Here is a 15577-nt window from a genome sequence, read left to right on the forward strand (position 1 = left end):
AAATTAGCTGAATAGTCGTACGTCTTCTTTCCCATCCTATCTTGTTAACCTCTCTATGTTTTATAGTATTTTTATTTTAATACCCTGTTTTCCCAAAAATAAGACATCCCCTGATAATAAGCCCAATTGGGCTTTTGAGCGCATGCACCAAAGTAAGCCTCCCCCCAAAAATAAGCCCTCCCCAAAAATATTTAAATGCAGAGCTGGAAATCAGGTAAGATGGCAAGAGGAGCCCCATCTTGCTCCACATGCCCCAAAATAATAAGACCTCCCTGAAAATAAGACCGAGCGCTTATTTCAGGGTTCAAAAAAATATAAGACAGGGTCTTATTTTTTTGGAAACACAGTAATTTGTATAAAAAACTACTGGAATTGCACGGAAGCAGTATAGAAATATAGAATAGGAAGCTAAGTAATAATAATTATCATTATGAATAAAACATTTCACATTCAAAATGTTCTATGAGAAACAGTCCCTTCACATCTGAACTGGACTGCTTAGATCATGTATTGTTAAGTTCCTAACTAATTAAAATATTAGCAGCAGAAATTCAATATACGCATACGTCTAGAAACTATTTTACCCAGTTAAACAATCTAAACAACTTTATGTAAATCATGCCACAATGAACAAAATCTGTAAGGTGCCCAGCAGAATTACTAGAATTACAGAGATCAAGCAATTGAAAACAACTTAGTTGTGACATGGGCATACTGGTATGTCTGGCAGAATGCAAAGTTCCTATTCATTCTTAAAGAACGTAGTGATGCTGTATTTATAAACTTCTGGTATTTACCTACGCTGTGTATACAAAACACAATGTAAAAACTTTGGCGTAATTTATGTATTAAATCATACTACAGAAGCTGCAGAACCTGCTTTTAGCAATATAGTTTTGTAAAAACAAAGCTAATGTAACAGATATGAACCAAAACCTATGAAGGACACTGTGTGAGGAATACAAATTACAGTCCATAGTTAATTAGAGCAACTCTTTCCTTTCATAAGTCTGCTGAAAAGAACTTAATTTTTTTTTACTTAATTATACAAGGAATTATACGAAGGAAAATAAAATGATAATGCTGCAATTGCTGGTCGAATGCTGCAAATCTCTGCAATTCTAATGCACAAAGTAAGGTCTAGTGCTGTTGTTGCTTGCAAAGGGACAAGGGCAGATAAGTAACATAGCAAATACAGACTGTAAGCATATTCTTATTATCGAAATGCATACTACGCACAAGGCCCCAGTCAGATCAGGAAACAGGCATGCGCATGTTGAATTTGAACTAAAGAGAAATCTTCAAATGTCTCTTATCTTTATTCATTTAAGAGAGTGTCCTTGGAGCCAGTACATTGTTGTGGGTCCTGCTGAATAGCAGATGAGATGTTTTATACTGGTTTTCTCCATGCTTTCAATTGAGGCAGTGGTTATTTAGGTTGAAATTTATGTTTTTCAGATTATCTTTAACTTGCTTTGCCCATATTATCTTTGGTGCTGTTGGATTTTATGCAGGCCACTTTCTGATGATATCATTTTTGAGATGGCTGTTTAAAAACATTCCCAGTATATATCATAGACACATAAAAAAAAATCAACCTTATTTAGTTTTGATTTTAATAGCGTCCATGGCCCAAATCCATATAGCAAGACTGGCAGGACTAGTGCCAAGAAGATTTGCATCCTGGTTTTCAGAGAAATGTTTCATTTCCTCCACAGGTAGTACAGTGCCGTAACAATCTAAAGAGGTGTGTGGCTGAAAGTGCTTCCCCTGGTGATTCACGATATTTCTAGTAGTTCACTAGGTTTACTGGGACAAACAGCAAACTGTGACCCATCAGTTATCAAAATGTTTGTTGCATGGATGCTGACATGGTAGGAATGAACAGTGCTTGTAAAGTCGTGCCAGATGTCAATGGCTTCTGTGTTGCTGCCTGCAAAAATGGCATTATGATCAGCAAATATGAAGTTGATTAAATACAGGAAGTCCTTGACTGATGACAGTTCATTTAGTGATTGTCTGAAGTTACAACGGCAAAAAGTGACATGATCATTATTCACACTTATGACCGCATCCCCATGGTCACATGGTTTATATTCAGATGCTTGACAAGTAGTTCATATTTATGACGGTTGCAGTGTCCCAGGATCATGTGATCCCTTTTTGAGACTTTCTGAGAAGCGAAGTCAATGGGGAAGCCAGCTTCATTTAACAACCATGTTACTAACGTAACAACTGCAGTGATTCACTTAACAAATGCGACAAGAAAAATAATAAAATGGGGCAAAACTCACTTAACAAATTTCTCACCTAGCAACATAAATCTTGGGCTCAATTGTGGTCATAAGTCCAGGATTACCTATGGTGGTTTAGCTATACCCTATTACTTGCCTATCAAAATCTTTCCTCATTACAGTATCAGCTATGACTTCGAACAGCAGGGGTAATATCACACAACCTTGCCTGATGCCAGTTAAATTAAGAATTCCACTGAAAGCTATACAGGTTGCTGGAACTGCTATAAGTTTTCTTGTCCAGATTCCAGAAAAAATGTATCTGATCCAACACAAAAATAAGCAGGTTTTGATGCCACTCACCAGTACTGGAAAACTCTATTCAGGACTCGCACCTTGCAGGGTATCTGTTAAGTCTTCCTGTTTAAATGTGGCAGAGTTTCCTCCACTGAATGTGATGTTGTGATCCTCGTCAGATCATTTAGTGACTGGCTGCCATTTGAGAACTTATACAGGAGGAAAAGCGGATTTACTCCAACTAACAAACATTGCGCTTCATTGGATAAATGGTGTAGATCAGGGTCCCCAACCTGTGGGCCATGGCCCACTATGGACCGCGGCCCACTGGCCACCAGGCTGCATGAGTAGATGGCTGGTGCACGTGTATGTGTGCATACAGCCTCACTCGTGTGAGCACTGCGGGTACTCATAGCCCCACTTACAGCCCAATGGCGTGAGTGTAATGGATGCTCATGACCCCACTTGTGTGAGTGTTGTCACAGGTGCGCGTGGCCCCACTCGCACGACCGAGTGCTTGCCCATGTATGAGTGCATACGCCTGCCCCTCCCACAAAACCTTCCCTTCTTTCCCTCCCCCCCCACTCTGGACCGCCAATCCGGAACGGTTGGGGAACTCTGGTCTAGAGATTAATATATAGAACACTTATTCCACTCTTATGAACCAATGCATTTCAAAATGTAATATGTAATTTACATATTTCTTGAATTACTCATATTTTACAAACTTGACTACATATTTCCATCCTATCCTATGTGTAGCATAGTATTGTGCTTCGTTTATATTTTTTTTTGCTATGCTATTCATGTACTCTGCCATATGCTAAATAAACAAAAAACAAATATAATAAATAAATCTTGCAGTAGGCTTTTATGGACATGTTTACTTTTTAAGGTTTTTTTTTAAAGCTGGCTAGTACACACTGTTGAAGGTTGCTTGAAAGTCAAGAAATGCAGTGACATTTTGTCACATCAAATTCTCTCTTCCATTAGTTGTCTGATGATGAAAATTTGGTCACAGCATCCTTGGGTTGGGTGGAAATGGGGTGCTGTTCCTTAAGTTATCTGTTCCTGCTGTTTCTGGAAGTAAATTGAATCATCCTCATGAAGACCTTTCTAATGATTGATAGAAGGCTTATATACCAGTAGCTTTGGTGCTAGAGCTGTCATCTTTCTTCAAAGTAGTGATGTACGTGCTCCTTTTCATGCAACGGAGAGCTTTCCTGAGTGCCAAATGAGTCTTAATAGTCAATGCAGTCACTGAGTCAGATAGTTTCCACCAATTCTGAGTGCCTCAGTCATGAGATCATCCATTCCAACTGTTTTACCATTTCTCAGTAGTTTTATTGCCACTTCTACTTCATCTATTATGGGCTCTCCATCCAAGGTCTGATTTTTCTGGTGTTTGAATGAGTACTGAATTTTACCGGTGGTCTCAGTAGTTCCTTATAATTGCACAGTTATTGAAAAAAAATCACATCCTGGAAATTAGTCATCAGAAGGTCTTACAATATCCCATCAGTCTAGTTGATTTAGTCTTTCCCTGTTGATATCTGAGAGGGGTAACAAACACACGGAACTTGTGTTTTTGTGAAGTCACTTCCAGTTCTAGGGTCATGGAGTTCCAGTCTGCTTTATGCCCTGCCATTAGCTGGTGGCAAATTTTACAAGTTTTATATTAAGCTTTTTAAAAATAGGTTTTATTGATGAATGTTTACAAAGTTAAAAATATAAACATCAAACAATATAAAGAGAAAAAATAAAGAAAAAAGTGTTAAAGGAATAAAGAAGAAAAAACCCAGACAACTGCTTTTTAAATAGATTTTTAGATAAAGATATAAAACAAAAGACTGAGGAAAAAAACAACTGTAGAATAAAAAACATTATATAAATACTTTTTAATGATATTTTCTCCCCTTCCTTTCCATTTGGGAATGTTTCTCCAACTGCTAACTAAAATATTAACATGGAGTTATTTGTTAGTACCTATTTTAAGTTATTTTGTCAGTTTTATTGATTTTGGTCTCTGATTCAGTGTAATTCAGATGTTACCACATAACATTATGACATATATCTCAAAACGTTTTAATGTGATAATCTCAAGCAATGAATTCCTTCTTGCCAACATAGTGTTCAGTGTGTCCATTCCGAGTGGCTGTGCAGATGGCCAATTTTGATATAATAAAGTAATAGTTTGTTATATAACCAGCTCTTTGGCCAGCTGCAAATTTTCACTAGCATTCTGGCTAAGTTATCTACTAGGGTTGGCACATCAGATGCTCCAAATTTGGCAGTATTTCTATGTATGATTAGTTTGCTGTCCATGGATTAATGTCTGTAGCTGGTCTCAACTATGGAATGATGTATTAACAAGGAAATCTTGTTAATGTAAAATACAGTTTCAATATTAAACAAAACAGGTAATTTTGATAGTCTTAAAACTCTTAATAGAATAATTTGGGATTTGAACTCTAGGAACCTCTCAAAAATTCCTTGTGCCAGAGTTCTCTTTAAATCTGTTTTAGCAATTCACCAAAAATTAATCGTGAGTTAATCCACAAGTGGCTCCACATTGCATTAAAATTATACCATATAAACAGCACCATTTGTAGATGATGTGGGTGGGACTGCCAGCAAATGGGTACATATTATTATGCTAGATGGCCATGCCTAATCTGTCAGTTCTTTTAGTTGAAATTTCTAATAAAACTGGGGGAAAACATTCCAAAATCCTTTTTAATGAATGTCGTTGTCAGTTTATCATCTATTTACCTAATCACCTAAGGTTTGTTATTGCAAAATGCTCAAAAGTTATTGTCATTGACTCAGAAATACTTAAAAATGTAACATCTAACTGTTGGAAGAAACATCCATCTGGGTTTTGTTCCAAGTGGGGATAAAGACACTGGAAACATGGAGGCTGCTTGGAAAGATGGTTTAATGGTGGTCAGGATCACATGGCTTGAGTTCCTGAACAGAAAAGGGGTGAGGTGCTGTGCGCGCCCTGGCTTTATGCTTTTTCTGAGCTTTGAACTTTCTGGGGCACAGGAAGTGTGTCCTGATTGGTTGTCAGACTCCCAGGGGGTGGGGATCTGCTGGCTGATGTAATCTTCCCAGGTGTCATGTGGTGAGTTTCTGTTGCTAGATGGGTCCTATTGTGTTTCAGATGATGGCCCATTGACAAAGGTGGGGGGAATGAGTGAGCTTGGCTGAGGCCTTAATGGCCCATTGACAAAGGTGGGGGGGAGGCAGGAAGCTGCAGGGAGCTGCTTTGTCCTTAAAACATGTTTCTCCTTTTATCATCCAGGGAAATATATTCTGCCCTTTTTAATATTTCCTAAGATATTTCATTCTTCTAGGAGGGGGGTGGGTGCTAACTTCCTACATAACAAATACAAAAATGTGGTAATTTCACAAAAGGGAGCTTTTAAAAATTCTACAATACAACACAAGTAATTGGTCACCATTGCATTAACTATGTTGCTAATGCTTAATGCCTTAGAAGTATCATTCTGGACAGAAATATTGAATATTTATTAAAACAAATTATATGGTCACCCATCTCACCATAGCAACTCTTGCCAACTAACAGTAATAAAACAAAACAAAAACAATTTCAAACAATTACAGTAACAATTAATATTCAATATGCCAGCAACTCTTGCCAACTAACAGTAATAAAACAAAACAAAAACAATTTCAAACAATTACAGTAACAATTAATATTCAATATGCCAGTTGTTAAAAAAATCCACATTATACACTAACCAACAGGGCTACTTGAGGGAAAAGTTAGGCCTTTAATGTCTTACTAAAGGCCAACTGCCAGGGCTATCAGAATCTTGAGGCGGGGGGAGCTATTCCAAAGGGCAGGCCCCACAATAGAGAAGGCACATCTTCTTGGTCTTATGAGGAACATTGTTTAATAAAAGAAACCAGGAGTATGGCTACCCTCTTAGATCTGGTGGTGAGAAGAAATAATTGGAGGTAAAGAGTCCTGCAAATAATTTGGACCTGGATTAGAATGTAAGGTGTCCTGTTTGATCCAGCATTGATTTCTTCTGGACAGGATAGACTACTGCTAGTTTCAGAACAGATGAAAAAAACCTGTCTCTGAAGAAAGTGTTAACTTTACTTCATTTTGTCTCATTTGAAAGACACTTCTTTTTTAATGGTCCCTTGTTTCAGTGCTTTGTTTCTGTGGGATCAAAGTGGAGGTACCCATAGCTATTATTTATATTCAAGAAAGTTCTAACCTTTCTTTTATGTGCTTCATTTATCTGAAACAATAGGCTCTTTCACACAAAACATTAACCTGTTAAAAATATCTTCTTCAAGCAGATAAATCAAGGAAACTTCCAGGACACACAATAAACACAATTACAAAGTAATTAACTAAAACCAGTAATTTGAAACAGGCTATGCCTTAACTCTCCTTTTCTAAAGGCAAAAAGAATGGAGACTATCCATAATTCCTGAAGGAATGCATTCCACAGTTTAAGAGTCACACAAAATAAATTTCTCCCATATTGTACCACAAGAATGATTCTGAAAATAAGGTGAATGGATTTGCTCATAAAAAAGAAGGATAAAGACAAACAGTTTTATGGCTTTAAAGTCCAAATACTACTAGCTTAGATTCTGCCCAGAAATCAACTGAGCATCGCCTCAAATATTTAAGTGGAGGCACACTGTATGCCCATTGTCTCACATTCTGCACTATTTTCATTTTTGGGATTCAAAAAACAAGTACTATATTAATAAGAATATTTACAGGATTCCTTGAGGCAATCTTCAAAATTCATAAAATTTGATCAACTTCAAAAAAATAAATTTAAGCTAATGTATAACTATTACCTGATACTGCCAGAAAATCATCAATGGAAGTGATGTCATCCACAGCATCTGTTAACACACGTACTTGCTTTTCCCACTGTTCTTTAAACAACTCCATGTTTTCTTGAGCCAGTTTACTTTGGGGCTTGGCAGCCAAAGCCAATGCTGCATTAATTACCTGCAAAGAAAAATGTCCACTGTTGTTGATTTACCAGTTTTCACATCATGCCCAGTTTTCTATGAAACTGACAAGTCAATCAGCAAAAACCATTCTCCTATGACAGGGCAGTGTCATGTGACATATTGGGACTTTCCCCCCTTCGCTAAACTGGGCGTGGGAATGGCCAGCGCGTGACGCATCTGGCCCATGCGCCACGAGTTTGACAGCCCTGTCCTATGGAATGGAGTGCTGAGAAAGCCAAGTGAGTCAGTTAAGCTAACTAGAGCAGTGGTGAAATCTGAACTGGTTTACTATTGGTCCGCTGGCTGTGCATGTGCGCTGTGAGTGCGCACCACATGCAAAGTGCGCATGCATGTGTGCAGTGCACGCCAAAAGGAGGCATGGGGTAAGTAGAGTAGTGTGGATAGTGGTAAAAAGAAAAGGCTGACGATTTCGCGGCTCAGCTTTTTTTTTTTTTTTACCTTTTAGAAGCATTTTGTAAAAGAAGTAGCAAGCTGGGAAATGGGCGACCGGGTATTGGGTGGACATGGGGGCCAGGGATTTTTGCTATTGGTTCTCTGAACCACCCGCCGCCATCACTACCGGATTGGCCGATCCGGTCCAAATAGGGAGCATTTCACCCCTGAACTAGAGGTAGATTTGGATTTGATCATTTCCCAATTGCTAACGCCTATCTTATCCTACCTTACACTTATTTTTTTTTATTTTAAATCTATAGCCCACCTTTTTAACAGGGCAGCTAACAAATCAAATGCAAAAGAACCTGAACTCTCCTCCCTATGTTAATACATTTTGGTTTCCTCAAGATGTTTTGGAGGGCTTTAGTTGGCTTATGTCAGGTGCAACCAGTCAGAGCCATTCACAAATAAGCCCTAGTAGGTATTTTATTGTTGATCCCTTATATTACAAGAATCTCACCAGACTGCCTGCCTTCCCCTTGGGAGGGGCAGATGTAGACCTAAACAGTTTGTCTACACAAATTTTCCTCCCCAAACTGACTCTAAACTATTATGTCTCTTTATTCTCCCTGGAGGGCATGATTCCATCGTAAGTTGTGTGCTGTGGTTGTAGTAATCTATTGGTTGTTTTTGAGATGTTTTTGATGTACAGTGCCTTTATCTTTTTCACAGCTTGTGTTGGTTGTGCTGTAGTGGGTAGACTGATGAAGATTTTTACCCACAGGTATTAGGATTTGGTCCTTGAATAGAATGCAATCAAGTGATAGAAGTTCAAGTGATCGAAGGTGTAACTGGCTATCAGTGTAAGTGATTTGTGCTTGGCAGGGAATGAAATTGGCTTGCCATGACTGTATACTTCCTACTATAAATCTTATTAATTGGGGAACTACAATACCCTAACTAGCTGAAGTTTCTGAATGCCCTTCAAAGGCCGTCTCAAGTACTGCTCAAGAATCATTCCTTCAAGTAAGACAGTGTTTTCTGCCAGGGGCTTCATTTCCATAGGGATGAACTCTTAGGAAAAAAGCAAGTTTTGGGCAGAGCCAAAACCAAGGACTTGTACACACTTATTTTTCATGATACATTTCTTATTTTAATAATATCCTTTTCTCTTTCTTTAATAGTAATCTTCAAGAAAAGCATAGAGAGCTTTTATGAGTGATGTCATCTCTAATAGTGGGGTCCTGATATAGTGGGTTGCATACAACTAGCCTGAGAAGAGCTATAGGTAGCTTTCCCTTATGTTGCAGTGTTCAAAACTATATCATTCCTGCTGGATCTGGCATGCTATTAAATTAAATGTTTTACACTTTTTAATAAATTACTTCTAGAAATATCCAGCTTCTTGAATACAGCCGATAAATGTATGTTTTTTATAGCTACTTGAATGAGCTTTTGTGTTCTATCTAAAAAGCAACCTACCCGCAAAATTGTTCTTTCAGACAATAAATTAGATTTTTCTAAAGGTACTTATGTTCCACAGCTCTAATATAAAATTGGAACATGAAAATGATGTATCAAACTTGCAATTTACCTGAGGACACAGTGCTTCAAGCTGACTTGCTGACATATGAACTAATTTCACACCTTCTTCATTATTTGAGATAGAACAGGCCAAGTTGGCAACCTGGTAAAAAACACATTGATTAAATTTATATCCCATCTTTTCACTAAAATGGTCTTCAGGGTAGCTAATAATAACATATAGGGAAATTTTAAAAGGTAAGCATATATTCATAACATTGTAAGACTGGTGTCCTGTAATTTTTTCATAAGAATTAAACAAAATCTTTTACAATTATCCATGTAAATTTGGCAATAAGGACTAGTTTAACTGAACAGATTCAATGATCTTCTTAATTTTGCCTATTATGCAAGTGAAAAACAACTTTTAAATATGTAAATCATCATCTAATTAAGGCTTGCTTAAAAGTTCTTTACAATGTAACAAGATTAACATTTATATCCTATTTGATTTTTTGGCTGCTTGTGCAAGATCACAATCCAACTTAGTACAGTACAAGCACAGGTGAACTCAGTTATTTATTATGTTTTAGACCTGCTCACCATTTAAAGTTTTCTGAACAACACAAGTTTCAGAATTTCACTGGACAAATCTGCTGCTGAAGCCTTTTTGTGAAACAGCTGACTAGTGATAAACACAGAGAGGAAATGAGGGATTCAAGCACCTTTGGGCTATGGAGTGCTGGCAAATGTGGGAAGGTGGAGCAGAAGGCTCTGAGAAAGGAATGTGAAGAACCTGCAATGAACCACCTGCTAGAATTCCACTGACCTCATGAAGTAAAAATACATGGAGAATTCTATCTGTAATTGCAGTTAACCATTTAACTTCTCAGAGGAATGTGGTACATGATCATCTTCTCTTTGTGTGCAAGCAGTTCATATGCATCCAACCTCAATGCAGAAAAGCACACACTACTGCCAACTGGTGCAGAAAAATACCACAACCAGCTGTTTCTAGAGAATGCGTGAAGCCTTATGCTGTTGTCTAGGGACATGTCTTTCCATTTGCTTTCTGGCATGGTAGTAAAAGGTCACATAAAGTTGTGTTATTTTTTTAAGTAAAAGCGTTTTATATTTTGGAGCATGCTCTCATAGGGCATTCTATAAATGTTTATATATATTAACTGACAAGTATATGTCAGCCTGTTACTGAAAGCTTTCATTTGTGCATTGAAATGCACAAAAGTGGCGCAAAAAGACAAGAACAGTATGTCTATTATTCTGGGAATTGGCAATCTCCTCTCCCCCCCACCTTAGCAGTAATTCCCAAGAAGTTAAAGCTGACTAGCAAACCAGATGGATCTACCAGCAGAAGAAACAAGGGCAAATACAAGCCTATCTGAAAACAACTCATACTAACCATGTGCTCCATTATCAAATTAACAACCCAACCTCCCACAAGAGGAGCTGTTTAAGAACATTATTCAGGAGTATACATGCACTGCAGCAATGCAAAACACCAGAAAAAGAACATTGCCACACAATATATTCCAACAAAATGGAATACGAATGCAACTTTATCAAATGGTTCCTGATCACTCCACTACAGCACAACCAACACAATGAAAGGGGATAACATTACCATACATCAAAACATGTCAGAAACAACCAAGTTGCTATTACAGCCACAGAAGCCAGCTACAACATACAATGTAGGACTGTATCAGCAACTATGTAGAACAAACAGGCAGAATACTAGCAGAACGTATATCCCATAAGTACCAATTAGTAATCAGAAAATGCAATGAAAACTCTTTAATCTCACATTCAACCATAGTTTCAACTAAAAAACTGAGCATCCTAAGCCAAACCTAAATCCAAAACACTACGGAAGCTTGGCATCAGTCATCAATAGGCACATAGGAATAAATTAGATTTACACACCATTCATAAGAGACAATAAAAATTAAGATGGAAACATTCTAAACGTCGTTATTCTTTATCTGGCATTCATTCTTCAATGCCAACTGACAACATCAGATAAGCAGGAATTAATGTCAGACAATCACACAGAGAACAATAACTTAATCAAGAAACTACCAAGTAGAAACCCACATCCCACCAATACTGGCAGGACAAGCTGCTATATATAAACACAGAGGAAACCCTATACTCATTCACACTAATGATGCTAACTAGTTAGCTAATAAAACATGTGCAAGCAAGCAAGCAACCAACCAACCAACAGAAGAGAGCACTAAGGACTCCATAGTTCAATCTTGAACTACGTATAATCCCTTTTATTGGCAGAAGGCCTTAATTGAAAAATTTTCTCTCTCTCCTCCCCCAACCAATAACAAGACAAGCAATTAAAATGCATTTTAATACATTTTAATTAGAGGGAATATTTAGTGTTATGAAAATAGTCATAGTAGCTTTTCTACATTTTTGATGGTATTTCTTGCAGTTCAACTATCCCTAGGGATAGTAAAAAACACTTCAAACTGAGAGCGAAATCACACAAAATTAATCATTTTTAGCATTTTATTTACATTACGCTTTTATCTTGTTTATCACATTTTGAACTGTCCAGAGTCAGTGTGGAGTCGAGTGTTGCCAAAATCAAATGTGAATATTCTAAAACATAAAAAAGTGTTTGTACTAAAAAAGCAGCAGTTTCACATTCAAATTGAGGTATTTTATGAAGCTCCATGCTAAAAATTATTTGATAAAAATACACACATCTGAATATAATTACCATGTTTCTCTAAAAATAAGACCCTGTCTTATATTTTTTTTGAACCCTGAAATAAGCGCTTGGCCTTATTGCTGTGTGCTCAAAAGCCCGATTGGGCTTATTATGGGGATGTCTTATTTTGGGGGAAACAGGGTATTTCTTGATATTTATATTTTTGCTATGATCCCTGGATATATGTGGGGTTTTTTTTGCATGATTCCACAAGGATCATCCTACAGAGATCAATTATGCCTCATGCTGACAGAATTGATTCAATTGGTTATTAATAAATTATCAAGCTTTCTTTAAAACAAGTGTGCTATGCAGCAGTTATATATTTATATCAACTGAATTTTTATTCACGCATAAGAACCCAACTATAAGATAAGGGTCATAGATTTCTTTGCTTGCTATATTATTTGTGTTTTCATAAATATGAATATGTAAACTTAACAGCTCTCAATAAAGGAGAATATTTGTAGCTCAGGGTAGAAATGAAGGGTCCTCGGTACTTTCTGAGCTAGTTTGTTTTTTTGCAGAGATTTCATTACCCTAATTAGGTTACATCATCACTGATGTAAGAAAACAAGCACGCTCAGAGCACCAAGGACCCCTTAACATCTCTCCAACAGAATGAGGTAACCATTAACAAAAAATTAGAAAATGCTAGGGAGCTACTTATGGCTCAGTTATGAAATTACGATGGTTCCCCCATGGTCATGTGACTGCATTGTGGGCACTTAGCAACCAGCCCATATTTATACTTTTTGTAGTGTTCTGCAGTCACATGACTAAGATTCATAATGTTTCCCCTCAGAAACAGGTATTTTTCTGGAAAAAATGTCAATAATGAATTGGCTTAAAGACCACTGCAAAAAAAGATCATAAAATTGGATCTGGTCACGGGAGGACCCACTTTTCAACCTTAATTGCCAGGCTCAATTACGGCTGCAAGTCAAAGATTACCTGTACTGTATTCTATTATTATTACCTATTACTCTATCATAACTCTCCAAATTATTACTCGCATGATTCAATGTTTCTTCCTAAAATTTATTTTGTCTTCAGTCTTCTCTTGCTGAGATTTTTTCTCTTTTTCTGCTAACGGACAGAAAGTTTTTTAGATTGTGCTTTCTTTCTCTTTTATGTTGGGTCTTAATATTTCCTCTCTTTTGAACGGTCCATTCCTTCTGAAGGAAAAACACCTTTGATTTGGCTACTATTCTCAAGTTTGCTGAAGGCTGCACAGCTCCAAAACACCTGTTTTCTCCCACAAACCATGTCAAGGTTGCTGCTTTATTGGCAACTCTGCTGGGTTGACATGGGGGGGTGGGGGGAGAAGGAAAGGCTCAACTGGGAGGGAAAGAAGGCAATGCAGGTGACTTCAATTTTTTTTAAACAGCTGGCTCTTCCACACAACCCACCCTAAAAAACCCACAACCCTGAAGAAATAGAAATTGCTAAAGTTTCAGATGGCAAAATATTTATGCTAAGCCTTGATTTCTCTTACATTTCCCCCTCTTACATTTCTTTTTCTGAAAATTATGGTATTATATCTGTTTGATATTGTGGAATATAAAAACAAAAATAAATTCTCCATATTGTAATTACAACATTCATATTTTCCTGTTTTATAGTTTTTGCCTACTTTTTTTCTAAATGTAGAAAAACGTGGCATTCTAGAGTACAAAGTGTATAAGTAGCCCTTGACTTATGATCATTTGTTCAGTGACCATTCTGAATTATGTCAGCACTCAACCAAGGGACATATGACCCCTCTCTGGAGTTACAGCCCCTGCGATCACAAGAACAAAATTCAGGTGCTTGGCAATCTCCCTGGGCTTAGAGACACTGCACTGGTCTTTGCCCATCTTCCCCCCCTCCCCCTCATCTAAGCTCATTGGGTTCCTGCAAGCTTGGGCCTGCTTCCTGCCTCACTGGGTCTCTGCAAGCCTGAGACTGCTTCCTATCCTGCTGGTCCGACACCCTCCTCCCTTCTGTCAGGGCTTGGTCTACTTACCTTTTCTGTAGATCTCCTTTGGGAAGCAGACCATCAGCTGTGTGGCCTTCCTACACATAGGACACATGCTGCTGTCCTGAAAGCGGGCACTATTTGGGGAGCAGCTGCAATAAACTGTGTTCAGTCCCAAAATGGCACCTACTTCTGGGATGGCACATGACTTCTATACTGTATAAGAAGGCTGAGGGGTGGATCCACTGGTTCTCCCTTCCAAAGGCAAACTCTGATCCCTCAAAGACTGCAGGGATCAAGTACAGCAGGAAGCAGTCCCAAAGCCTGCAGGCAGCCAGCAGGGTAAAAAGCAGAGTTCAGGGAGTGGTGGAAGACCAGGGCAGACCATATGTGAGCTGAGGAGGTGCTGTGTGCAGGCCTGGCTTGCACTAGCTTTCCTGGGCCTCCCCTAACTCCTGACGCACTCCATGCTCTGCTTAACAACTGCAACAGGGAAAGCAGGGATTGAGGTGGTGAAGCAAAGTGGATCACATGGGCACCTCATTTAATAACCACAACGGGGCAGGCTCCATTATGGTTGTAAGTCAAAGACTACCTGGCTACAAACTATAGATAAAGCATTGTTTATGACTGGGCTGATGGTCAACACTTCAATAAAATATATATATATATATAAGTCCACCCAAGACCACAGTACTGTAAGTAATCTCACATTTTAATATGGAAGTGATAATGAAAACAGTAAAGAATGATTTTATTGTCTTGGCAGCACCTGATTCTTGTTCCTGTGGTGGGGGTTGAATCTCCCTCTAGCTATGTTTTTTTAAAGTGGCTGTCACTCTGTCTGTGCACTTGTCTATTTCCATTCGTCCTTTAGTTGAAAGTTTTTCACCTTCCTAAGCATTACCATATTTTTCGAAGTATAAGAAGCACTCCCCTCCCCCAAAAAAGTGGGTGGAAATGTCTGTGTGTCTTACTCTGAATAATGTGGTGGGGGTGGGGGATTGGTGTGGCACCGATCAGCTGGTCTAGAACAAGCTGCAGTGGTGAATGGGTGGCAGTGGTGAAGGGACCACGGCAAACGGGCCGCAGCAAACAGGCCAGATAAATATCGGATGGATGCTGGGAGGCAGAGGCAGATTTTTTCCCATTGTTTTCCTCCCCAAAAGCTAGGTGCGTCTTATAGTCTGGAGTGTCTTATAGTCTGAAAAATACGGTATATATCGTTCAGTCTTGTGATGATAAGAAGATCTGGTTATCTTTGTCCCTTGATACAAATATGCAAATAAGACAAAGAACCAAAGCATATATCCCATGTACCAAAGGAAGGCAGAGGTAGAACAGGATTTACTAAACCAAGAAGAATTTATTATTAATCTACTTATTTCCAATCTGTCA

General features: G+C 38.2%; 1 protein-coding gene across 1 annotated transcript in view; it reads right to left on the reverse strand.

Annotated features, from left to right (window-relative positions):
- Nucleotides 1-15577, reverse strand: part of CTNNA1 (catenin alpha 1) — an 81458-nt gene that overhangs the window by 25477 nt on the left and 40404 nt on the right. The window contains exons 10-11 of the mRNA XM_058180272.1: nt 9541-9633; nt 7389-7545 (exon numbers count right to left, since the gene is read on the reverse strand). Of these exons, the coding sequence (XP_058036255.1) occupies nt 7389-7545; nt 9541-9633 (250 nt within the window). The remainder of the gene's footprint in view (nt 1-7388; nt 7546-9540; nt 9634-15577) is intronic.

This window comes from Ahaetulla prasina, chromosome 1 (assembly GCF_028640845.1).
Source record: "Ahaetulla prasina isolate Xishuangbanna chromosome 1, ASM2864084v1, whole genome shotgun sequence".
In the NCBI taxonomy this organism is placed as follows: domain Eukaryota; kingdom Metazoa; phylum Chordata; class Lepidosauria; order Squamata; family Colubridae; genus Ahaetulla; species Ahaetulla prasina.